General features: G+C 45.1%; 2 protein-coding genes across 3 annotated transcripts in view; both read left to right on the plus strand.

The window, feature by feature from the left end:
• Window positions 1-147: 147 nt before the first annotated feature.
• LOC138410822 (uncharacterized protein CFAP97D2) lies at window positions 148-4808 on the plus strand. The gene is made up of 5 exons (XM_069528425.1): window positions 148-1411; window positions 2779-2859; window positions 2970-3088; window positions 3777-3960; window positions 4199-4808. The coding sequence occupies exons 1-5, from the start codon at window positions 1319-1321 to the stop codon at window positions 4295-4297; spliced, it is 576 nt and encodes a 191-aa protein (XP_069384526.1). The 5' UTR covers window positions 148-1318; the 3' UTR covers window positions 4298-4808.
• A 1987-nt stretch (window positions 4809-6795) lies between these two features.
• itga11b (integrin, alpha 11b) overlaps window positions 6796-27007 on the plus strand; it is a 24852-nt gene continuing 4640 nt past the window's right edge. The window contains exons 1-21 of one of the 2 annotated variants that reach the window (XM_069528423.1): window positions 6796-6973; window positions 12171-12282; window positions 16233-16342; window positions 16874-16965; window positions 17166-17280; window positions 17809-17936; window positions 18156-18304; window positions 18380-18524; window positions 18697-18862; window positions 19034-19104; window positions 21170-21314; window positions 21691-21839; window positions 22348-22491; window positions 22580-22783; window positions 22857-22987; window positions 23385-23557; window positions 25311-25450; window positions 25577-25687; window positions 26116-26201; window positions 26313-26517; window positions 26637-26735. In XM_069528423.1, the coding sequence (XP_069384524.1) occupies window positions 6925-6973; window positions 12171-12282; window positions 16233-16342; window positions 16874-16965; window positions 17166-17280; window positions 17809-17936; window positions 18156-18304; window positions 18380-18524; window positions 18697-18862; window positions 19034-19104; window positions 21170-21314; window positions 21691-21839; window positions 22348-22491; window positions 22580-22783; window positions 22857-22987; window positions 23385-23557; window positions 25311-25450; window positions 25577-25687; window positions 26116-26201; window positions 26313-26517; window positions 26637-26735 (2724 nt within the window). In that variant the 5' untranslated portion in view covers window positions 6796-6924. Of the gene's footprint in view, window positions 6974-12170; window positions 12283-16232; window positions 16343-16873; window positions 16966-17165; window positions 17281-17808; window positions 17937-18155; window positions 18305-18379; window positions 18525-18696; window positions 18863-19033; window positions 19105-21169; window positions 21315-21690; window positions 21840-22347; window positions 22492-22579; window positions 22784-22856; window positions 22988-23384; window positions 23558-25310; window positions 25451-25576; window positions 25688-26115; window positions 26202-26312; window positions 26518-26636; window positions 26736-27007 lie in introns of those variants that run through there. The other variant, XM_069528424.1, reaches the window with a different exon arrangement.

Below are 27007 nucleotides of genomic sequence, written 5' to 3' on the forward strand. Positions count from 1 at the left end.
CTATATATAAACACTGACTATGTATAAACACTGACTGTGTATAAACACTGACTGTATATAAGGTGGCTGCAGTCTGTAACTTCACCACTAGAGGTTACAGACTGCACACACACACACACACACACACAGTAGTATTACCTGTAGTGTGTTCCATCTGATTGCATCTTTCATTAACAGCCTGTCCACATTAACATTTGATATGAGTCTTCTCTTCTTGTGTTCACTGAGGACGGACTGAGCCGAGCGGTGACCGAGCGGTGAAGAGATAATAACGATCCAATGAGGAGTCATGTGCATTTAGTGCGTAGATTCTGTTCTAACATTAGAACAAATCCCTAACCCTAACCCTAAACTGTCAGAATCTTCGTACAAGCGGAGCGAGTGGGTTTAAAGAAGACATTTCTAACATGCAGACAATCTGCTGGAACCCAAAATACAGCTCAGACTGAGGAAGCTTCACTGAGGCTTCAAACTTTGAAACATGACTGAGGTTTTGGTTTCACACCAGATGTACCTGCCAACAAACACAACCTGGTCTGAGTTGGAGGCCTGGCTCGCCACGCTGCTCCCCGGTCACGTTAACTGGAGCTGACGGCTTCATAAAGCCAGCGAGACGTTTGTCTGTGAACTTGCCTGACGTCATTATTTCCGTCCCCTGGCTGTGGCCCCCACAGGGACACCGTGTGGAGGAACCTCTTCACACTCACCTCCTCAGTTCTCGTCATATTCAAATCTCACACACTTCATTTATTATGGAGGCAAGGACACGACCCGGCTGTTAGCCAAACAGGTTTGTTCCTGTGGGTCCAGGAGAGGCCCCGCGGTGACCTGCTCCCACATAATGAAAGAGGAAATGTTTGACAGAATAAGACCTTGTTCTCACTGCAGCCGCTTCTGACGTTACCTCAGATTTAAGATAAGTAACTCACACAGAAGCCAAGTCGTCTGACTCTGAGCCCAACGGCTAGTTTCTTTTAATAACTCGAGTCGCACTTCTGAGTACGACATTTAGTCTCTATAAACAGCTATCACTAAAAAACATTAAAAATGATGCATCTCTATCAATGTGCTCTCCACAATATCAACATTGAATTATCAAAAAGATCAGTGACGCATGTTCATAGCTGCAAGCTAACATAGATCTCATGTGTGTGTGTGTGTGTGTGTCCTCACCATGGTTAAAAAGCCCAGCTCAGCAATAATTAATAGGAACCTTATCTGTGATGACATAAAGAGGGGTACGTCTCCATGGTGACAACATCCTGACCTGCAAACACACTCCGACTGTGTGACTTGGTTCAGACTGAGAGTGTGAAACATGCACAGGTCGTACCAGCCGTTCAAACCCGTCACCAACCGATACCTGCAGCAGCGATGGGACCAGAGCGACTACGACAACCACCGCAGGAAGGTAGGAGCATTTACACTGTATATAAAGACCATCACTGACTGTATATAAAGACACTGACTGTATATAAAGATGATCACTGACTGTATATAAAGACCATCACTGACTGTATATAAAGACCACCACTGACTGTATATAAAGATGATCACTGACTGTATATAAAGACCATCACTGACTGTATATAAAGACCATCACTGACTGTATATAAAGATGATCACTGACTGTATATAAAGATGATCACTGACTGTATATAAAGACACTGACTGTATATAAAGACCATCACTGACTGTATATAAAGACACTGACTGTATATAAAGACCATCACTGACTGTATATAAAGATGATCACTGACTGTATATAAAGATGATCACTGACTGTATATAAAGACCATCACTGACTGTATATAAAGACCATCACTGACTGTATATAAAGACACTGACTGTATATAAAGACCATCACTGACTGTATATAAAGATGATCACTGACTGTATATAAAGACCATCACTGACTGTATATAAAGACCATCACTGACTGTATATAAAGACACTGACTGTATATAAAGACACTGACTGTATATAAAGACCATCACTGACTGTATATAAAGACGATCACTGACTGTAAAGACGATCACTGACTGTATATAAAGACGATCACTGACTGTAAAGACGATCACTGACTGTATATAAAGACGATCACTGACTGTATATAAAGACGATCACTGACTGTATATAAAGACCATCACTGACTGTATATAAAGACGATCACTGACTGTAAAGACGATCACTGACTGTATATAAAGACGATCACTGACTGTAAAGACGATCACTGACTGTATATAAAGACGATCACTGACTGTATATAAAGACCATCACTGACTGTATATAAAGACCATCACTGACTGTATATAAAGACCATCACTGACTGTATATAAAGACGATCACTGACTGTAAAGACCATCACTGACTGTATATAAAGACCATCACTGACTGTAAAGACGATCACTGACTGTATATAAAGACGATCACTGACTGTATATAAAGACGATCACTGACTGTATATAAAGACCATCACTGACTGTATATAAAGACCATCACTGACTGTATATAAAGACCATCACTGACTGTATATAAAGACCATCACTGACTGTAAAGACGATCACTGACTGTATATAAAGACGATCACTGACTGTATATAAAGACGATCACTGACTGTATATAAAGACGATCACTGACTGTAAAGACCATCACTGACTGTACATAAAGACCATCACTGACTGTATATAAATGATCACTGACTGTATATAAAGACCATCACTGACTGTATATAAAGACAGTGTCAGGTTGTATGGAATCATTGTGTGTCTCGTACAGGTCAGCTCCGCCCTCCCTGTAGTGGACACCAGGGGGACGAGGACACCGGCTCACATCCAGCTCAAACTGAAGAAGCTGCAGGTCAGAGTTCTCACAAACCAAACGTTAAAACGTGAAGCACATTATTTATCAGCTGTCAGTTAAATCTGAGGGACACAGACATGATGTCTTGTCTGGTTTCTGTGGTCCAGCTGCAGGACGAGCGACTGTCGACCATCGACAGAAATAATCGTCTCCTGGCCTCCAGACTGGCCGACATCGTCTGCTCTAAAGGCCTCGTGGACAATCACAACCAGTACCACCTGAGGAGGTAATCTGATCAGCAGGACTGAGTTAGTGAGGAACTAGTCCTGGTTAAAGTTCGGGGGAAGTTTTTGGACTGGACATCAATGAAACAAGGACAGCTGTGTGTGTGTAGTCCAGGTTTTTGTCATGTTGTGGGGATTTGTCTTTCTTATGGGGACAAAGAGCAAGTTCTCATAACATCCATCCATCCATTGTCTTCTTCTTCTACGGGCTCGGGTCGTGGAGGTAGCTCATCAAATAGAATATCCCAGACGTCCCTCTTCCCAGTCACACTTTCCAGCTCTTCCTGGTTGATCCCGAAGCTTTCCCAGGGCTGATGGGATATGTAGTCCCCTCCAGTTCTGGGTCCAGAAAACTCATTCGGCTGCTTGTATTCATGACCTTGTTCTTTAGGTCACTACCCAGAGCTCGTGACCATAGGTGAAGGTTATCATGTATCTCGACTGGTAAATCTAAAGCTTTACCTTGGGGCTCAGCTGTTTGTTCACCGACCCCCCCATCCATCCCACGCTCCATCGTCCCCTCGCTGGAGAACAAGACCTGAATACTGACACTCTTTCACTGCCCCACGTTCCTGTGAATCATTCAAATTAGAGGTGAAACAAGTTGTTGAAGTGAGTCTGCAGTAAATCAGTGTCCTCTGAAGCTCACTTCAGACATTTCTGATTGATCATTGTCACTGTCTCCTTCAGTCTGAACGCTGACAAGAGGAGGGAGGAGCTTCTGCTGGTCAGTCGCCAGAATCAAGCCATCTACCAGCGGATCACGTCCCGCCAGTCGGAGTATCGCCGCCAGCTTTGGTTGGACGACTGGGAGAGGGCAGAGCACCGGCGGGAAAACATTTCCCAGTTCCCCAGAGGCCTCGCAGAAAAACAGGTGGGAAGAAAAAAATCAATCTTTACTTTCTGAACTTGTGCATCAGAAAACATTGAGAACGATTAACGACAGATGATTAACGACAGATGAGGCGTAACTGTTGGACTGAACGGACGCTGTGGTGGTTCATTAAAGGCCCGCGGCGAATAAATGGAGAGAACAGATAAATGTTCTTTCTCCAGCTGAGAGAAAGAGAGAGAGAGAGTGTGACCGGTGCTGTGTGTTTGTGTGTCAGCAGAGGTCCAACAGAAAGGTCACGTTTACGGCTGTGCAGGACGGCGAGCGATCACCGGGCTGCAGCAAGGCCGATGCCCGGGAGGCTGAGGGAGGAGCCTGAAAGACAAGCGAGCTGGAGCAGCAACACACACACACACACACACACACACACACACATCACAGCTTGACGTTGTTTTCCTGTCATTTGAATCTAAAAGTCAAAACTTTTGAGCTCTGTCATTTATCACTGAACTGAGACGTCATCACATCTGAGTTCTTTTATCATCACAGACAAAACAGCATGAGGTGAAAACATGAGTGCACAGTTGTGTCCACTGGGTGGCAGTAAAGACATGTCTCCTGAGGGGCTGCAACATCGAATTAACTGATGAATGTTCTTGATTAATCCATTTCTCTTTTTTTAATTAAAAGCAAAACTAAAGAAAGGGAGAATCATCATTTAAAATGATATCAACAGAAAATAATCTTTGATTTTGAGATTAAAGTTTTTAGTACATCTGCAGAAATGTTTAAAGGGCTGTTATCACATTGTCATGGAGGATTATTAAAAACAGAATAATTAAATGTGAAGCCGCTGTAGTTGATTGATTTTCCATCGATTGATAACGACATCTGGATTTGTTGCACATCTGCAGGTTCAGTATAACATTCAACATATATATTAAACGTCCCATAAATCTATTTAAATTGATAAATAATTGAATCCTTTTATTGTTGAATTTAATCTCAAGGTGGAGCAGCCGTTGTGTTTTAGAGTAACATTTATTTGGAGCTTTTAAATGAATTAAAGTTATTTGTGTTCAAGTTTAATTTTCCATCATCCAGAAGAACAGGAAAGGAAACTGTTCAGTCTGTCCACGCTCCAGTCTGTCCTCCAGTCTGTCCTTCAGTCTGTTCTATGTCCTTCAGTCTGTCCTCCAGTCTGTCCTTTAGTCCGTTCTATGTCCTCCAGTCTGTCCTCCAGTCTGTCCTCCAGTCTGTCCTTCAGTCTGTTCTATGTCCTTCAGTCTGTCCTCCAGTCTGTCCTCCAGTCTGTTCTATGTCCTTCAGTCTGTCCTCCAGTCTGTCCTTTAGTCCGTTCTATGTCCTCCAGTCTGTCCTCCAGTCTGTCCTTTAGTCCATTCTATGTCCTTCAGTCTGTCCTCCAGTCTGTCCTTTAGTCCGTTCTATGTCCTTCAGTCTGTCCTTCAGTCTGTCCTTCAGTCTGTTCTATGTCCTTCAGTCTGTCCTCCAGTCTGTCCTCCAGTCTGTTCTATGTCCTTCAGTCTGTCCTCCAGTCTGTCCTCCAGTCTGTCTGTCCTTCACCACACATGGTGTCTTGTTGCTTCAGTCTGTCCTTCAGTCTGTCCTCCAGTCTGTCCTTCAGTCTGTCCTCCAGTCTGTCTGTCCTTCAACACACATGGTGTCTTGTTCCTTCAGTCCGACCCTCGGGCTCATTTAAAGGTTGATTACGTCTGTTTCACTTTAGCTCGAGTTCTTTGACTCTGAGTTTCCACTTGTTATTTCCAGCGGAGTGACAGCAGCCTGCTGCCGTCCAGCTCGCTGCTGTGTCTCTACTGACGGGACGCAAAGTGTCAACACACTTAGCTACAGTGTGGAGACTGGTCCTCACGAGGTTTCTCATTTCTCAGGCTTCTTCTCTCTGAGCGTCAGATGTTCAGACTCTGAGCAGAAAATGTGAAGCTACAGCCAGCAGGTGGTTAGCCTAGCTTAGCATAAAGACTGTGAGCAGGGGGAAATCATACACTGTCATTAAAGATGGAGGACATGACAGCTCTCAAAAGTCTCCATCACCCCCTGGTGGCTGGCTAAAGTATAGGTCACCAACCCTCCTCCTCCATGTTAGCAGATGGGACATAGACCAAACTGTTAAATAAATGTTTGTCGAAGATGTTTCTGTCATTTCAGCTCGTTCTGATCTCACTGATGTCTGTTCAAGTGTTAGTTTGGTTTATGTGATGGTATAAAAACAGGCTGAGACGCATGATTGACAGTTGACACCGACTCCTGATTGGTCGAGCGTGTGCATGGGCGGGACCTTGTTCTTTTTAACATATATATATATATATATATATATATATGTAATAGAAAACTTCCCTGATGGCACAAAAAGTAGCTGAAATCATCACAACACACAAAAAAACTAACTTCGACATAAAGAGTAACACAACTTGTTGTGATCGAGTGTCAGAGTTTCTCAGAGAGATTCTAAAGATGTAAATACAGAATGAAGAGAAGCTGATCAGGGACCAGCTCCTCACGCTTCATCTTCTATAGATTTTCTTTTACTCTATATATATATATATATATATATATATATATATATATATATATATATATATAATGTTAAACATGTATTTGTGTCATAAAGAGTTTATAGACTGAAGACCTGTTACTGCTCAGGAACCTTCTCCTCAGGATTATGGGACAGATGTTCACATCTGGTCTTCGGTGCCAACACAGACACAAATGGAGGCATTTCCTGTTTGTGCACCGACTGAGACATTAAAGCTCCTGTTTTCAAAAGAGAAGGTAAAGTTAAAAGCTTGTGTGTGTGTGTGTGAGGCAGGAGGAGGTGTGTTTGCCGTGCTCCTCCTCTCTCTCTCTCCCTCTCTCTCTCTCTCCTTCTCTCCTTCACACATCTGAGCAGCAGATTTCAGAATCAACCCTCCAACAACAACACACTCACACTCTCTGCTTCACTGCCTCCTCTTCACACACTCACTCATGGATTATTACGTTCTCCTGCTGCTGTCGACCTGCAGCCTCCTGCCAGGTGAGTGAGCGAGCGAGCACCATCCAACGTACAGAGAGCGAGCGAGCGAGCGAGAGAGGATGAGTGTGTTCATGTCTGACAGACAGGTGGTGCATGCTGCTTGTGATGGACTAACTCTTTATGTGAGTTTAACACATCTTAATTAGAGGTTCCACCCGTTGCCATGGTGACAGATTGATAACAGCAGCCTACAGATTATGACGTTGCTGCAGGGATCCAAGTTAAAATGTCGTTAATATCTCTGTCAGAGAAGATGAATTATTGGACCTTTAAAAACTTGAAACACCTGAGTGACGTTGGACTCCATGAAAGCTGTGAGTATTGATATTTTGTAGATGTGCTCTGTTACACGTCCTCACTCTAGTCGAGGGTGAAGAGGATGTTGAACCTTGTTAAGATCAATGAGACAAACTGATACATACTTTGATTGATTTGATAACTTTGAGTTTTTGTGTTTAAAAGTATAATCCGGTCATTGTCAGGAACATGTTTCAATCTTTTTCTACCACAGCAGTTTTTAATCACTTTGGTTGTCAACTCATTCATTCAGTGGCAGCATCACAAGTCGGTTGGATTGTCTTTAGTTGATTTGGTGTTTGTCCTGAGAGGCAGCTTCACCAACAAGCTTTGGTTTGCAGTGATGAGTCTGACATCTGAGCATGTGGCTCTGTTCAAAGCAAACTTCAGGATTTACGAGTCTTTGCGTCTTCATAGGAGGAGTTTACAGCCGACTCTGACTCAGTCTTTGTCACCAACACTGGAGGAGTCGGTGTCGCCTGCCGAGCTGTGATTTGTGATTTGTGTAGGAAAAGCTTCTGAGTCAAAGAGGAGAAAGTTCAGAAGTGAAATTCCGGCCACAGATGTCAGTGCAGCAATGTGATGCAGGGTGATTGTTTGAGCAGCAGGGGGCAGTAGAGCCTGCTCCGGTCACATGGTTCTCATTGGCCGAGAACACTGATGACGACTGTTTGGCCTCAGTTGAGCTTGAGCCGACTGTTGGTTCAACACCGTGTGGTGAAACGTAAAGTTCCAGAGGAAAGTGGATCCTCTGGGGAGCAGGAGTGAACACAATCAGGAACTGTGAATTACGTTCATCACTCGTTGATGGCGATTTCCATTTGTTCTTCAGGTGTGAATCTGATGTCAGTTTGAAATGACCTGAGATGGTGAAGAAAAGGTCATCAGGGGTCAACATGACCATTAGGAGTGTCTGAACTCTTAATTCTTTAAGACGTGTGTGTGTGTGTGTGTGTGTGTGTGTCTGAACAGATGAACCGACACCTCCCTCCTCCAGATGATTTTATTCCCGGTGGATGATCTCAGAGACAACTCTTCTGCTTCCCTCTGATTGAATTGTTTCCATACACGAGGCTGGAGTGTTCTGATCCACTGGGCCTCTTTATTGAATCTGGGTGGAGTTTGGTGTGATGGCTGGAGGTTGGGCCTGCAGGGTGGCGAGCTCCCTCTGAGGTGATGAGGGTAAAATGGTTTTTACAGCACGCTGTGGCTTTTAGGCCGATCGTTAAACCCACACAGCATCTCATCAGTCACCATGTTGTTGTTGTTGCTCGTCAGTTTGTGGTCGGGAACGCCACACAGAGAGGCATCAGTTCCCCCCCGCCTGCTCCCTGCACCCTCTGGTTCACAGCAACACTTTGAGCTGCTTTAACCTCCTGAGCGTCCCAGACAGGTGGAGTTCAACACATCTGGAAGGAGATTTGAGTCTTTAAAAGGATTTGAAATGTGTCCTGTAATTTGTCCAAACTTTATGACACTGTGTACTCTCTACTTTAACTCTCCGATATTACAAAACAAACAGTTACAGAAATATTACTCTGCCGTCCTGCTGCGGTCGTCTCGTCCCAGCAGCACTTCACAGTAACCACAGACACGCGTGGGGGTTTTATGTTTTTTGTGGTGAAGCAGCAGCTCGGCCTCGGGGACAGAACATTCTTGTCTGAAAAAACCTTTAAATAAGTAAAGAAAATAAAACGAGGATTAATTCTGTCAGTGGAGGACCATTGGGTACGTCTATTATTGATACATGTAATCTTAAAAAATCGTTTTAGTGTCTGTGTCTTTGCAGCGTGGTTCCTGGTGTGTGCAGGGCTACTGATCAGAATACATCACACAGACCGCGTGCTGCGTTCAGGGAGGTGAGGACTTATCTGGCGGTGGTCATGGCGAGCATCAGGCTGCAGCGATGCTGAGCCAGTCGAGCCGTCTGCCCGCCTGATGCAGGAAGTGACACAGACGTCGTTTGGCTGCGAGCTGCTTGACAAGAGCTCGTTCACTAAATCAATCCCATCTTTGACCTAATTATTTCACTGGGCTGCATCTGATTTAAAACGAGATTTTGTAAAAACAGCACAGACTTATATTCTCTGTGGGCCACAGTAGCTGCAGCTGGATACAATCTGTTAACAATCAAGAAAACATCTGGAATAATCACCTGGGTATGAACAGGTAGAAAAACTCACAATCTGCTTGGCTGTGTCAAAAATGTTTGCAATGTGTCGCCGGTGCCAGCGAGGATCATCTGAGCCGGTCAGATCGTCCAGCGACAGAAACCGTCAGACTTGGATATGAATCTTTGATCTCCTCTCTGCCAAGTCTCTTTATGTCTTTCGCCAACAGCTTCGATAAATCGAGTTGGTCTTTGGCTCAGATCACACACGAGCAAATTCCTCTGCGCTGAGAGGAAACACACACAACTTCAAGTCAGAGAAAATTGTTCCATTATTCCTCTTTTCTAGCGTCTTCTATTTGAACTCATCACGAGCAAACAAACCCAAACAGCCCGCGGACTTCACTCCGCTCGTTCACACAACTGGAGGAGACAAACCGGAGCTCAGAAGAAATACTTCAGCTCACAGGCAACAACCTGAGGTCAAAGACCATGGGGGGCCAAAGGGTCAAACGGGAGGAGGTTCTACTGACTGAGGTTCAAATCTGCTCCACAAATCTGACTCATCTGTTCAAATCATGAGATGAGATGAAAAAAGATTTCAATAGATCTCGATAGTTTGGTTCCTGAAGTCAAATCTCATTCACTTCCATTAGAGATTTTGATTATCAGCCATAATATTTGAACCGTCCAAGGTAGACTGAGCACGAACGATGTGACGATGAAACAATATTCTCCTGTAGAAGCCACAAGTCTGAATGACATGTTTTATTCATGATGTCAAGGAAAGGTACTGCACTACCCACAATCCTCAGGTGTAGTAGCTATATCTGGTGAAGCTCGCTGTTACCGTGGAAATATTTACCACTACTGCAAAAATCCAATCTGCTACGATCGGACGCCTGAGCGATGATTCCAAGTCAGGATCTAAGTATTGCACCATGTGGCTGATAAACTACATTACACTACTAACTACAGTACTACGCTATACACGATATAATAACATACAAGATACAAGCTACATGAGATTACAACACGATATTAACAAGGTTGAATTCAAAAGGAAAGGATCATTCACAGTGGATTATGGGAAGTGTAGTTCCTGGTCGCAGGATTAAAACTATTTTACCAGAGATTCATGGTCAGATTGCACTGGAGTAGATTCACAGGAAACAAAATCAATTTAAACCAAAACAGATTTGACATTTACATTGTACGACTTCGTAAGGTTCATTCACCGACAGATGTATGAAGCATCGTGTTAGTCCATGCAGGACACGGAGTCATGTGCTCGTCAGCCACCCACCAATCACAGCCCATTCTCTCACCAAAGCGGTCCCTTTAAATACGACCTCACCCTCACTGATCCCTGCTCAGCTACACTCACACCCACGTAACTTGCCTCCACCTCTTAGCACCGAGTCCAAACATGGTCGCGGTAAATGATATTCATCCTAAACAAAGGCACATTTCCTGCTACGCCCAACAGGGGGTGCTGCACGTGTTCCCTGTTTTATCTTAGCACGCTGCTCAGCTAATCCAGGGAACATCCAAAGAATGGAGCCTTCAGCTCCGATCACAACTGTGTCCATTTGCAACGAATGGGTAAATCATGACAAAGTGTTCCTGACTGAAGTAAAGTCCATGACTTTATCACTTCATACGCTGAGAGAAGCCTCTGACATGACTGATGAGAGATCTAGAAACCAACGTGTTCAGATTTACCTCCTGAACAGAATGAAATGTGACGTATATGTTTCTGTGTTATATAAACGTCTCTCCTCAGCTGCTCACACTGTGTCTGGAACGTCGCCTGAGCAGAATATTTGGAAGGTCACTGGAGCTCTGAGCACAAAACCATGAGGAAGGAAAAATGTGAAACTCTTCTTCTATCAAAGTCTGTTTTTCGACTCCGGGCTTGGAATAGCAAACAAACAGTAATGATCCGATAGAGGAAGAATGTCTCGGATCATCCTAAGCGGTGATTGATCATTCTTATCCTCATTCATCTGGACGACACATATTCAACCTACTTCTGTTAAAGCCATGAGTCATTTCTTTCCTTTCCATTTCCCGGCCACTCAAGACTTCCTGTCGTGGAAAATAAAGTTGTAAATCTTGGAGTGACGTCACTTTTATTATCTCAGTTTTTGTCGGGCGTCCAGGCCTCCGTCCCTCCTCCCGTCAACTGAATGGAAGTAAAGGTTTAAAATAATTCTACTGACTTTATTACATCACTAACTACTGATTTCATCCATCGTATGTTCTGGATTATGACTCATAGTTAGTTTGGCTGGATTCTTTAAGTTGGAAGATGTTTATGACGTTTTGTTCCTTCACATACGAGTGGAAGAACAAAATATCAGGAGTTTTTTTTTATCCATTTTCCTTCAGCTTTCCATGTTCAAATCTTCAGTAAGAGACTTTGCACCTTTTGAAAATCTCCTGATAACGAGACTCGAGCTATAGCGGTGCGTTAGTGTGTAGGTGAACCGAGTGGTGACAATAGAGAGGAAGTGATTCTAAGTGTTGAAGCTTCATATGATCTTTGGTTTGTTTCAGGCACATGTGGGCGTCGAAGTGACTGATTCCTTTTTATTCAAACTAGAGCAGCTGGAAATCCAGAGGCCGTTAATCTGGACCAAGATATAAAATGTACCAAAGTGCTGTCGGTTCTGTGAAATACTTGAAAAGTGGACACTGGTCCCACTGGTGAACCGTGTCTCTAATATAAAGTGACTCCATTAGCATCAGCTGAGTGTGGAAATAACCGTCTTTCTCTTCTTTCAGATATTCAGCTCTGTTTCAACTTTGACACAAAGAACTTCAAGATCTTCTCTGGTTCTAAAGAAACCCAGTTTGGATACACAGTCCAGCAACATGAGGTCGGAGGACGTCAGTGGTGAGAATCACAGCTCAGACATCGACCTGAACCAGAACCAGACTTTGGGTCTGTTCACACAGGAACCAGATTGTTCTGTCACAACATCTGTACACAAACAAGTGTCGATGGAACTAACTTTCTTAAATGTAACAGTATCATGCTAACTCAAGTTAGCTAACTCAAGTTAGCTAACTAACTAGTTACAGTAAAACAGCTAGCTATGGAGCTAACTAGATTCTAGATTCATTGTATGCAGAGCAGTTTGGAGCAGTTAGCAAATTAACTTCACACAACGCAACTAACTAACTGAGAAATAAGATGGCGTCTCTACCTCCTACCACCACTCAACACATCGAGTGTAGAAACGCTGCCATCATCTGGAAACAGAAATAATATAATATAATATAATATAATATAATATAATATAATATAATATAATATAATATAATAACCAGTTAATTATAATTAAAAACCAAACTGATCAGAAACACTTGAACAAACATCAGTGAGATAAGAACGAGCTGAAACGACAGAAACATCTTTACAAATATTTGTGTAACGTCTACTTTGATTTTTTAGTTTGGTTCATGTCCCATCTGCTAACATGGAGGAGGAGGGCTTAAGATCTATACTGCAGCCAGACACCAGGGGGCGGTCCAGAGGATTTGGCTTCACTTTTGAGAGCCGTCATGATGAAGCTGCATTATAAATGACCCACTCTATTATTGTCATGGAAAGTCCGTTCAGATGAGATTGTCTATGATTGTTGAATGTTTGGATTTATGAGACTGTGGTCGTCTTCTGGGAAAGAGAGTTTGGAGAAACGTTCCCAGGTTGAAGCGTCTGAGCCGCATGTCGGTGAGTGATGATGAAACGTCAGGATCACGTTGGAACGACACATTTTCCTCTGACGTGTCTGATCAGTGAAACACGTCTGCAGAGCCGCACAGTTTTATTAATTTTATTTATGGTCCTTTTCTGCTATAAATCAGGATTTCATAATAATCTCTCATTATGCAGACTCGTACGTTCCTGTACAGTTCGTCCATCTTTACGTTTCCATCCTGAAATACCAGGAGAAATAATTACTATATAATTATTTATATTAAATTATTATTAATGTGCTGCTGGAAGAAGATCAAATAAAATATGAGATATACGAATAATTCAGATTTATAAAATTAAGTGGACACAAAATATAAATATCACTGAAGTGTCGAATGAATAAAGTCTGACTCATGGAACAGTCACATATTTAATATTTATGATAAAAGTAACTGTGTTCCTTTAGAAACTCGACCTGTGTCGTTCTGTCGTCTTCTTCGCGTCTGTCTGCGGCTGCAGGTGAGATTCCGTCGTTCATTTGATCTGGAACCCGTTCAGCCCTGATGAATTCCTCGCAGTCTTCCACCATTACAAATCTCTATGGCTTTGAAGTTTCAGGTAAATAAGTGGAAAGTATTTGCGTTTGTCTGGCGATCGGCTTCTCCTGCATCCCGAGGCACAGCTGGATCTGGAAACTATGTGCTGTGGTTTGTTATTCCCCAGCCTCCCTCTGTGCAGCCCATCACTCCACTGTGTGTGTGTTGTTTTAAAGGGGGGGGGGGGGGGGGCATAGTAACTCTGCACAGTTGTTTTTCTGCGCTGCCTGGTGACATTTACGTTTCAGGTGTTTGGCTGATGCAGTAATCCAGACTCACTATCCTCTTCAGCAGCTCGTTCTCTTTCGTAATGAAGCTCAGGATCCTGTGACCTCTGACCCTTGACCCACTTTTCTCATGGTTTTTTCAAGATCACGCTCTGCCGGATGTGTTTACGAGATAAATGGACGTATGAGCTCCAACTCAACTTATGATCTGATCTCTCAGGACGGACGTTAATCATTTTTTGTACGCTGACAAAGTCAAAGCAAACATGAGAGTGGACGTCAGTCTGACATCTCTCGTGCCGGGCAGCGCAAAATGGAGCGATGAGACACATTTAACTTGAGCAAAAACTTAGCATGACTGAATGTCACAAGAGCCGATCAGTGCTAAGAAGGAAACTCACCGGTCCCGAGCTCATGTCATCAATCTGTCGCCGCTCAGCCTCAGGTCGCCCTGGAAACCACAGCTCGTCCTTCTCCAGAGGAGAACGGCTGAATAATACACGTACACAGAAATGATCCAGCAGCGCGATGTGAAAATGAGCTTTGTGTTTGAATCTGACGTCCAGAAAACTCAAAGCAGCAAACAAACTCTGGGACACGAGGACACGACGGAATATAAACAGGGTTTCCTGGGTGGGACACACAGGGACAGGAAACTAATCAGGTAACAGGTGGGTGGTGGGTTTTGAACCAGGAACCAAAGATAGGAAATGTTTGTAATGAACAAAATAAAACAGGAAATGGAATTTGACATGAAACGACATAAAACACAAGATAAAATAAAAATAATTTTTGGGTGGAACATCTTATAAACACAGCACTGATATTTATATATATTTATATATATATATATATAGAGAGAGAGAGAGAGAATTTATTCAGCTGCTTAAATCACATCCACCAACACAAAGCAAATGAACGAGGAGGTCGAGCTCCTCGTTCGGGAAGTGCGGGAAATTAGTAATTAAGTGACAAATAGCCCATTAAAGTGGAGGCAGGTATGTTTTCGAGGTTTTACCAGAAATCACCTGTTGAGGAAACGGGCGGGGGGTGAAGTCAGGAGCTGCAGGCTGCGGAGCTGTGGGATGTGGACTCGCTCTGTCTGCAGCGGGGGATGTGGTTTTGTCAGCGCTGCTCTCTCGTTTGATGTGGACGGGAGACGCTTTAGCAGATTGAGGGTTAGCGCTGAGCTTGTCCTCTGGTATGTGACTCAGGCCTGTTCCCAGAACCGCTGCCGTCCAGGCCACATGTGGTGCTGTTGACTCTGGTTAGTGCTAATAACCTGCTCGCTGGTTTGTTCAGTGTGGCCGCTCCTCTGAACTCTGAGGGCAGAGCCACGACCGAACATCTGTCGGGTGATTATTCAGAGGAAAGAACAAACTACTGCAGTCTGTGACCCAGAGTCACGGCAGAGACGCCATCTTCAGCTTTTAACTCTTTTAACTCGGCTGGTTAAACCTCTGCTCTGAAAACACTCTACTACTTATAGTTTCCCACAATGCATTGTGAAAAGTAGCATACAAACATCGCCTGTGTATAAAGATGGACGTAGACTCGAGCGCCACTCGACGGGAGAACGTGAGCGCTGAAACCTGGAGACGTAGCGACGCAGACATGATCAGATTATAAATCCACTTATATTAAACCAGAAGTGATATTTGTGGTCACGTGACATAAATGTTCCTTAAGAACCTTCAACTAGTAAAGATATGAATTAAAACAAATGATAATAAAATCTGTGCATGTATTAGAAAATACAATTTTGAGTAAAATCACTGCAGTAACATGACGGACTTCAAAATATATAAATATATAAATATATATACTGTGTTCATCTTCAAGCTTCCATCTCCAGTATTACCCAGGGTGGAGGTTTGGACACCACGACTGTCGGAGGACCAGTGACTGGAAGGATGAGGACAGAACTCACATAATCTGACTCATCAGCTGATCTAGATTCAACATGGCCGCTCAAAGAAACGTGTATTAAAATGAATTATTCAGATTTGTTTATGAAGTTAAATCTGATCAATTAAGAGTTTAAATTTGAAAATGTTGAAAAACCTTTGAGGACTCGGGAGGAGGAGAATAGTTTTTATCACATCTGCAGCCTGAAGGTTGAGCGGAGCCAAGAGGATCGTTTCAAAATGATATAATTAAGAAATGACGTTAAAGAACATCGTTAAAGAGGGGACAGTTAGAAAGTGTCACAGTGATGACGCTGAATATTGATTGTGTGTGTGTGTGTGTGTGTGTGTGTGTGTGTGTGTGTGTGTGTGTGTGTGTGTGTGTGTGTGTGTGTGTGTGTGTGTGTGTCCAGGCTGCTGGTCGGAGCTCCGTTTGAATCCACCGGGAGGCAGCAGACCGGTGACGTGTACAAATGTCCACTGGACACCAGGAGCTCAGCGAACTGCAGCCGCCTCCAGCTGGGTGAGCGTCTCCACGTCTGAGGCCTCAGAGCTCCTCAAGCTAAAACACTCACACTGAAGTCAAGGTGTCATCACCTGAAGGAGTCGCTCTCTCTCTAGCAGTGATACTCAGGATACTCCTCACAACTCAATCGAAGTATAGCTCCACAGTAAATGTACTCACATACTTTCCACCACGGCCTGTGACTAGTTCCTTCAGAGGCCGACGCTCCTTCTTATTCGTCTTTGTCATTGTCTTCATCTTCTTCTCCTCCTTCATTGTCTTCATCTTCTTCTCCTCCTTCATTGTCCTCATCTTCTCCTCCTCCTTCATTGTCTTCATCTACTTCTCCTCCTTCATTGTACTCATCTTCTTCTCCTCCTTCTTTGTCTTCATCTTCTCCTCCTCCTTCATTGTCTTCATCTTCTCCTCCTCCTTCATTGTCTTCATCTTCTTCTCCTCCTTCTTCATCTTCTTCTCCTCCTTCTTTGTCTTCTTCTCCTCCTTCTTTGTCTTCCTCTTCAGGGATTAACTGTGTCTGTTTGTTTCCAGGGAAACTTTCTCTGGACAACGTGTCTGAGAGGAAAGACAAGATGAGGCTGGGCATGACGCTGACCTCCAACCCTAAAGACAACAGCTTTGTGGTGCGTCACGTGACACAGACATGTCCTCCACACACATATATATATATATATATATATCTTGGTGGAGGACATGTCTGATCCATTTCAGTTTATCAAAATATTTGAAATGATTGTTGGTTCAACTTGTTGTTTAGATTCACAGGAACCAGTTGTGTTGTGTTTGTGTTGAGTGTCTTTGACTGGTGTGTGTCTGTCCTCAGACCTGTGGACCGCTCTGGTCTCATGAATGTGGAAGTTCCCTCTACAGCACCGGGATCTGCTCCAGAGTCAGTCGCAACTTTAGACTGTCCCACACCATCGCCCCCGCCCTGCAGAGTAATACATCCATCATCCATCCATCATCATCCATCCATCATCATCCATCCATCATCCATTCATCATCCATCATCCATCCATCCATCATCCATCATCCATCCATCATCCATCATCCATCCATCATCCATTCATCATCCATTCATCATCCATTCATCATCCATCATCCATCCATCCATCATCCATCATCCATCCATCATCCATCATCCATCCATCATCCATCATCCATCATCCATCATCCATCATCCATTCATCATCCATCCATCATCCATCATCCATCCATCATCCATCCATCATCCATTCATCATCCATTCATCATCCATCCATCATCCATCATCCATCCATCATCCATCCATCATCCATTCATCATCCATCATCCATCATCCATCCATCATCCATCATCCATCCATTATCCATTCATCATCCATTCATCATCCATCCATCATCCATCATCCATCCATCATCCATCCATCATCCATCCATCATCCATCATCCATCATCCATCCATCTTCTTGTCTCTCTGTCTTTCAGGGTGTGAGACGTTCATGGACATCGTGATTGTCCTGGATGGTTCTAACTCCATCTACCCGTGGTACGAGGTGCAGGACTTCCTCATCAACATCCTGCTCAAGTTCTACATCGGCTCAGGTCAGACGCAGGTCGGTTCATCACCAGATAATAAAACAATCACAGGTTCACGTCACAACACGTTTAAACTTCAACACTAAACATATCAGGTTTGTTGTTTGTGTTGCTTAAATATAATAAAATCTTTAGCTCGTATTGAATTGATCTTGTCCACACGGTGATAACTGTTATAACCGGGCCGACCTCACGGTGCAGGTTCGGCTTTAGACTGAGCTGCGTTTCCTCTGCAGGTCGGTGTGGTCCAGTACGGCTCCACAGTGGTCCATGAGTTCAGTCTGGGTGAGTACCAGACGGTGGAGGAGGTGGTGGAGGCTGCCAGAAGCATCGACCAGCGGGGCGGAGAGGAGACGAGGACGGCGCTGGGCATCAACGTGGCGAGGTGCGACTCCACATCCTCCCTTTAGGAATCGATTGGTGTCCTGTTCCTCACACACCTTCATGTTTGTATCTGCAGGTCGGAGGCGTTCAAACGTGGCGGCCGGCCCGGCGCTCAGAAGGTGATGATCGTGATCACAGACGGTGAATCTCATGACAGTCCTCATCTGGTTCAGGCCGTCGCCGACAGTGAGAGAGACAACATCACCATGTACGCCATCGCTGTGAGTCCATCCATCTTTAACCTCTCTGACCTCATGACTTCCTGTCACACCCTGACCTCTCAGTCTTCCCTCCCTCCATCCTTTCTAGCTTCTCCTGATTTAAAAACCTTGCGTTCTCTGGATGTAGACGATTTGAACCCTCTCTCCTGAGCGTCTCCTCCGTCTCCTGCAGGTTCTGGGTTATTACAACCGTCGGGGAATCAACCCTGAAGCCTTTCTGAAGGAAATCAAGTTCATCGCCAGTGACCCGGATGAGAAACACTTCTTCAATGTGACGGACGAGTCGGCGCTGAAAGACATCGTGGACGCTCTGGGAGAGAGGATTTTCTCCCTGGAAGGTCGGCTGACATTAGTTAAATCATGTTTCTTCATTTTGTCTGAAACAAATTCACAGGAGAAATAATAAAGAACCAATATTCAGCAGACGCAGGTCACATGAAGTATCAGCACAGGTCTACTGCAGTAGTGATCAACATTACTGATGTGATTAAATGTTGTGTGCTTCACAGGAACCAGCAGCCAGGGTCGAGGGTTCGGGCTTCAGATGGCTCAGGCTGGTTTCTCCTCACATTTAGTCAAAGTGAGTCAAGTTCTCAGTTACATTCATGTCCAGCTGCTGTTATTTCAGCTTCCAGATGTTTAAGAGATTCTGTTAATGTCTGTAAATGTCTGAAAGTCCAACTTTCTGAATCAGAACCTTCACACTGGACTCCAGTTCGGATCTTTCTGTCAAATTCCCTCAGTTTAATTTGATTTCCACGTCCGAGGTAAAGGATGATTATAATTTTCCTGAAATCACTTCTGGAAAACATCCTGAGCTACTTGTACTTGTAAAAATCAGGGACTTGGCAGGTATAATATGATATATTTATATAATTTGATTTGATTTGGGAACAGAATGTTACGGACGATTCTCCAAGAAAACTAAAGTCAGAACAGAGACTCTGTATTCGATGGATCCTGATTCCAACAGAAATTCTCAAATATTGTTGTTGGTCTCATCCTCAGTTGTCCAGCATCGCTCTGGTTCTGGGTCTGAAACTGCAGAAACTGAAATATTTCTGTTGTTTCTTGTCCAGGGGAAATTGTATCTGACTGAACTCCAAAGGGTTTGATGGAAACTTTCTTTGAGAAACACACAGCAGATGGTTTTTCCTGAGCGTGAAGCTGCCAACAAACGCTCTCACACATCAATACATGAAGGAACCAGGAGACCTGAACACACACATGCACCTGAGCCCATTGACAATTACTTACTGCAAACTGTCTCCTGATCCTGAGTTTGTGCATTAAAGGGTCAACATGTGTCAGTCAGTCATCGTCTCCTCACGCAGGATTAAAGAAGTGAATGTGCTGATCCAGAGTCAGTCCATGTGCTGCTCAGATGCTCATTCACACACTGTGGTCCTGGATTACGGCCCGTAGAGACCACGACTCAGCGTTTAAATAACTTTCATATCTGGAGTTTAGGACCTCCAGAGTCCATCTTCCTGTGTCACTGATTGTAAACACGTGTTGAGAGATGGTTACGATTCCAGAGCGGCTGATCCCGCCCTCGTACTGATGTCTGAGACGACAGGTCTGCAGCACGAAGGACACACCAGTTAGTCTTTAACCTCCCTGTGACTTCATATGAGCTGGACAGAGCTGGGCGTGTTCCTGACGTGTTCCTGACGTGTTCCTGACGTGTTCCTGACGTGTAATAGAGGTTCTGTATGTAAGAAAACAAATATCTGAGTCAGTTACTCTGGAGATTTTCTGGAACTTTTCCTTCCAGCCCCTTAGTGAAACATCTGGAAAATGTCAGAGTGAGAAACCCTTTCATTCTCCAGAGTTCGTGTCTGAAACCAGCTTGAGTTGTAGAATCAACCAAAGTGGAACAAACCTCAGGTGTTTTCACAGCGGCTCCGTTTGGGTCATTCAGCTGCTGGGAGCTGGACTGAGCAGAACCAGAGCTGAAGATCAGCGGGTTCAGTGAGGAGCTGAAGATCCACAGTTGGATGCGAGTTACCCGTCGTCTCTCGGACCACAGCTACAGTTTCCACGTCAGTGGAGCTGCAGAGGCTTTTCACAGCAGAAGTATAAATCCACTGTCACGACTCCAGACGTCTGACTAGTCTCCTCAGGAAGATACTAAAGAAGACACAGTGCTTTTCAGCTTCACTTTACTGACGATCAAACTATGTGGTGGGAACTGAGTAGTTGGGAGCTGAGCTGTAACTTAAGCTGCATGATGGGATTTCCAGTCCGGCTGGTGACATAAGGTTCTTACTGCAGGAGTGAGTCGATCCACACAAATGTTGCTCCTGCTGTTTCTCCTCATTGTTGCAGTCACACTTTAAACTACTTGTCATTGCTGGAGTCGTTTTGCACAGAGCCTCAGAAACTAACACTATTATGGACAATACGTACATGAACAGTAGGGGGCAGCGTAGAGGCAGATACTCACCACACCTCCTCCGGTGTCGCCATGTTTTTTATTAACAGGTCTGATTTCTGTGGTGCGCCCTCTAGTGGAACAATCCATGTGTGGATCATAGAAAGCATTTGTGAACTCGATGCATCTGTCCAGTGAATATGTGGCTGAACGTCCGTCTCAGACCTTGAAGTCAAATATATAAATGATGTCAACATCTTTCCTTCAGGATGGCGTTCTGCTCGGGGCGGTCGGCGCCTACGACTGGACCGGTGCCGTGCTGAAAGAAACTAAACACGGAAAAGTTGTTCCCCCCAAATCCTCCTATCAGGACGAGTTTCCAGAGGAGCTGAAGAACCACGGAGCCTATCTGGGTACAACCATCATGCTTTACTCATCTCTGGTGTTTCTACTGATTGATGCTTTTGACAGTTTCAATACATTTAAAAACGGAAGTGTTCTCAGTTGAACTTCCTGCTGCTGCCCCCTGGAGGCTGCAGGGCTCCATACACACAGCAGCACACCATGGTCAAATCCACACAGGTGTTAATGTCACAAAGGTTCATCTGCTTCAGAGCACCAGTGTAAAAGATGTTACTGTGATGCTCACATTGGCCTCATGGTGGCGCTGCAGCAAGAGACTGGGAATCATCAGAATAAGTTCATCCTATCAGACCATGAATATTCTGAACATCTGTCAAGACAATGATTTGTGACGTGTGTTGACTCCTGTCGGTCCTGGTCCTTCAGGTTACTCAGTGGGTTCACTTGTGTCGGCTCGTGGCTCTCAGCTCTACGTGGCCGGAGCACCGAGGTTCAACCACACGGGCAAGGTCATCATCTTCACGCTGAAGAACACGGGAAACCTGACCATCCTGCATGGCCTGCTGGGAGAGCAGGTCTCTCGCTCTCTCACACACACACACACACACACACACACACACACACACACACACACACGTTGTTTTACTGAGGTCCCACCCACACAGGCACTCGATCAATCAGGAGTCAGTCTCAGCTGTCAATCATTTTGTCTCCGCCTGTTTTTTAATCATCAAATAACGAATTCAAACCAAACGGACCTTGAGATGCTTTGACTTCACTTTTGGGAGCCGTCAAAATGAAATCTGTTCTCACACAAAAAGAAAAGTCCTGTTACGTTGACAGTTTTACTGGTTGATTTTTTATTTGATGGTCACGTGTAAACATGTAAACGTGTAAACATGTAAACGTGTAAACGTGTAAACGTGTAAACATGTAAACGTGTAAACGTGTAAACATGTAAACGTGTAAACGTGTAAACGTGTAAACCTGGTCTCACATGGCATCACGAGAACTGAAACAGGAAACTGGACTGAAATCACAGGAAGTGATTTAATGTTTCTCGTTGTTTTGGGTTCTCTTCAGATCGGCTCGTATTTCGGCAGCGAGTTGTTATCGATGGACGTAGATGGAGACGGACAGACTGATGTCCTCCTGGTGGCAGCTCCCATGTACTACAGTCAGGGTTGGGAGAGAGGGAAGGTTTACATCTACTCTGTTACACCTCAGGTACAGACACAGCCTTCACTCTGATTGGTCGCCTGCTGTGTCAGTCACATGACAACACAGAAAATGAAACTAAACTTCCTCCCTCCAGACCTCATTTGTCCTGCGGGGGGCGCTGGAGATATCTGACAGCTCTCAGAACTCCCGTCTGGGTTCAGCGTTGGCCCAGATACCCGACATGAACGGAGACGGATTTAGGGAGCTGGTGGTCGGCGCACCGCTGGAGGATGACCACCAGGGGGCAGTCTATGTGTTTTATGGCCAGGACAAAACCATTCAGCAGCAGCACAGACAGGTAACGATGAGCCTGTCCAGACGAATGAACGGGATTTATATTTTTGATTAATGATCTGTTTGTGTCTCTGCAGCGTGTCTCTGCAGCAGGACTCTCTGCTGGGCTGCAGTATTTTGGACAAAGTCTTCACGGTGTTTTGGACATCAACGCAGACGGGCTGGTTGACCTCGCGGTGGGAGCGCTGGGAGCTGCCGTCATCATCTGGTCAGACCATCACACTTCATCAGTCATGCTAGCATCATGGTGACATTCATGTTCCTCAGAGGATTGATTCTGTGATCTCCTGCAGTGCCACCAGGGGGAGGACAGTTTGGGGTTTTATTTAAATATCTCTATTGGATGAACATAACTTCTGATCATCTGACATTTGATCTAGCGCCACCATCTGGTCAACATTATGATTCCTCCAATATGTTCATGACCAAATATCTCCAAACTACTGAAATTCCCATCAGCCTCAGCTCCACCTCTCATCAGTGACGATTCAAATCTCAGCGTAAACCCCAGAGTCTTCACCTGAAACATCTTGGTTCATCCTCAGGAGAGGACACTGTGGGGGTCAGTAACTCAGGGCGTAAACACACACTCTCCCTCCCTGCAGGTCTCGTGGTGTGATGAGGATTCAGGCCAAACTGACCTTTGAACCCGAGAAGGTGAACATCTTTAACAAGGACTGTCGTCGAGGAGGGAAGGAGGTGACCTGCATGTCTGTGACGGTCTGTCTGAGGCTGGAGCCCAGGACCAAGACCAGGACCAACACCAGGACTGATGTCGGTGGGTGGATTCATTATTACACGTCCAAACAACTGAGCAGCTCAAATGTAATGTTACTGTTTCATTCCACTTTATTAATCAAAAACATCTTTGCACACCAAGTTTTTTAAATCCGTCATCCAATAAAAATCCTCACACACCGAAATCTCTCAGGATGAGTCGGATGCGTTTTTAAAACTGGGTCCATGCGATCCTGAGGATTTGTACTTTGGTTCTTCACGCCCTTGTGTTTCGGAGACGGATGTTTCTCAGTGTGTTTCAGATCTAAATAAAAATCAAAATCTAATGAGTGAAGATAATAATGAGACCGTGAGACGACTGAACTAAATGAAAAATCAGCTCATGGAGAAACTCTGGCTCTGACTCGTCGTCATAAACGTAGCTGCCAACGTGCCTCTGAGCAGCTTCTGTGTGAGCGGGGAGTGTGATAGTTTGACCTCGACTGGACGTCTGGAACAGCTGTGTGGACGTTTGGGAGACAGCGTCAGAATCACCCAGATGTTTGTGTTGTCTGTTGTCTTGTCTCCGTCTGTAACTGGCTGCAGATGTGCTGGGCCAGCTGCATGGAAACCTCGCTAACATGCTAACACCAGCCAGCCACCGTTTAACTGTGTCACTCCTCCTCCCTCCATCGCTTCATACCTTCCTCTCCTCTTTCTCACCACCACCTCCCCATCCCCCCACAGTCATCTGGATTGGATTAGACACTCACACACAAACACACACACACACACACACACACACACACACTGACATGCTGCATGGCATCAAACAAACATGCTTCAGGGTTTCAGACGCAGGAGCCTTTGTTTCTGAGACTCGCTCCAGTTTGTTCGTGACCGTGCAGACGTGGCGTCGTGGACGTGAACTGGGCTGAACCGGTGCAGCCTCGTCTCTCTGTGCTCTCATAAATCCAAACCTTCACTTGTTAAACAGATGAGAATGATCTGCAGTCACAAACAGCAGCAGCAGAAAGTGCAGCACGCTCTCATCATAACAAAGAGAGAGCAAATATTTATAAATCACTTGAACAACCTGTCGTCATCGCCTCTGATTTCCAGCTAATCTGACACGTGGAGCTGCTGAAACTGAAACGGTTTGTTAGAAAGAATCTGAGCAACAACAACGATTCTGCTGAGAGAGAATCTTCCTTAAGTGAACATGAATTTAAAACTTGATCTTCTTTAGACCAGGTCGAGCTGCAGCAGGAAACCATCTCAGTAGATAGCACACGGACGTGGACCAACTCTGGCAACGATGCGGCAGCTCTGGCCTTTTCTAAAATAGTAAATGTGGCCCAAATATCCCAAAACACATCGGGGACATTGTAGGTGAACATGCGGTGCTCTGGGCAAAGTGAGATCTGGAAGTGTTAAGTGTACAAAACAAATAGGAGCCTCCTCTGGTTGACGTGCGGTGCTGCTATGGCTTAGTTCTGGCAGAGACCCGGTGAACAGGAGTGGACCATGTGGTTTGTGGACTGGATGTGAGACGTGTGCTATGTTGGTAAAAGTGAGGACATGTTAACATGGAGGAGACGACAACAACTTTGGAAACAGCCACTGACTTTCTGCAGATCGGCTTGGTACGATGTGGGGCCCCAGGGCCCTCAACACCTCCATCCATGTCCCCTGAAAGACCTGGTCTCTGTTCACAGCCTCATAGGAGCTGGAGACTGTATTGGGATGCCTCCTTTAAGCTCTTTTTTCTCCTCCTCCTCCTCCTCCTCCTCCTCCTCCTCCTCCTCTCTCAGCTGTTTGGTTCAGTCTGGTTTTAGACGAGAAGCGTTTTCCTCCACGAGTCGTTCTGGACGAATCAGACCGACAGCAGCCCAGGAGCCTCCTCCTACAGAGCGGAGGTCGGAGCTGCCAACGCCTCGGCTTCTCCGTCCAGGTCTCTCACACACACACACACACACACACACACACACACACACACACACACACACACACACACACACACACACACACACACACACACACACACACACTCAATGTTCCTGAACATTCCTCTGAACAGGAAACAGCAGATTACGGACGTCCCATCGCAGTCGTCCTGGAGACGGGGATGCAGAACCCAGACGAGGGGCCGGTGCTGGATCCTGATTGGCCGAGCATCCTGAGGGCCGAGGTGAGAGTTTGTGTGTTGACTTGTTTGTTGTAGATTTTTTCTTCTTGGCAGAGAAGAAGCATGTCAACAAATAAAAAATCTACTTTTAGGTGTAAAAAGTCGGAGTCATGTTGTAGCTCTGGAGACGGTGATGTCAGGTCACCGTCTCCAGGAAGAAGTTAAAGTTGGTGCAGATGTTCATGGTTCCCAGAGGATGAATCCTTCCTAACTGTTCCTCTGGCGCCACCATGAGCTGGACGTTTGTGTTTTCTAGTGAAATGTTTCAGTGTCTATTGGACAGACTGTGATGACATGTGGTTCATGTTCCCCTCGGGATGAACTGTAAGAGCTCTGTTGATCCTTGTCCTTTGGTCTAGCGCCACCATCAGGTTGTGTGAGATGTTGTTGATCTTTGACTGAATGTGAGAAATGTGATGATCCTCCCGTAGCTTCCTTTCTGGAACGGCTGTGAGCAGGAGGATATCTGCGTCCCTGACCTCGTGCTGCACAGTCACACTGACCTGATGGACGTTCAGTGAGTAACACACACACACACACACACACACACACACACACACACACACACACACACACACACACACACTTCGAGCACCGACAAACTGCGATTTCTGTGTTTCACCTGAAGGCAGTTCTGCAGCTCGAGGGAACGAGCAGCGTGGTCACTTTGCGGCCTCCAGGGGGCGACTGCGGGTTCGGTGTTTGTGGTGGAGTCTGTGCGGAGGAGGATGGGGGTGTTCGCTCGACTGGAGAACCAGGGAGAGAACGCATACGGAGCCTCCATCCACATCTCCACCTCCTCCAACCTGCTCTTCTCCAGCCTCATCGTCAAGGTCTTGTTTCCACTTTTCAGAAATAACCTGAGAGCAGACATCAGCTGCTCTTGAACAGTGAGCACAAGCTTCACATGGATAACGTCTATAACTCAGCACACGCCTCCTCTTACCCACAGGACCAATCAGATATTCAGATTGAGTGCTACGCTGAGGACAGACTGGCCAATCAGAGGTTCTGTAACGTCAGCGCTCCGTTCATGAAATCCTTGTCCCAGGTAAAGAAATCTGTTGCTCAGGTTCATTAGTTCTGGTCTCATCTGAATGTTTATTCTCTTCAGTGAAACCACACGAACACAAACTCAAAGTCAACCACTTCATCTGTCGACGACTCGTGTTGAAACTCTGGTTCACTGTGAAGGTTGGATGGATAGAGGTGTGATGTCATCAGACAGAATGAGTTGTGATCAGAGAGCAGGAGGAAGTTTCCAAACACTGGAATCCTTCATTAGCTTGACGAGCGTCCCTGTAAACATGATCATGCCCCGCC

This window comes from Paralichthys olivaceus, chromosome 7, assembly GCF_024713975.1.
Source record: "Paralichthys olivaceus isolate ysfri-2021 chromosome 7, ASM2471397v2, whole genome shotgun sequence".
Taxonomy (NCBI): domain Eukaryota; kingdom Metazoa; phylum Chordata; class Actinopteri; order Pleuronectiformes; family Paralichthyidae; genus Paralichthys; species Paralichthys olivaceus.

Excerpts from the sequence above, each read along its gene's own strand:
- LOC138410822 (XM_069528425.1), top strand. The coding sequence starts at position 1,319 with ATGCACAGGTCGTACCAGCCGTTCAAACCCGTCACCAACCGATACCTG. Across the intron at positions 2,860-2,969 it reads TCAAACTGAAGAAGCTGCAG|CTGCAGGACGAGCGACTGTC; the intron begins GTCAGAGTTCTC and ends TCTGTGGTCCAG. Across the intron at positions 3,089-3,776 it reads AACCAGTACCACCTGAGGAG|TCTGAACGCTGACAAGAGGA; the intron begins GTAATCTGATCA and ends TGTCTCCTTCAG.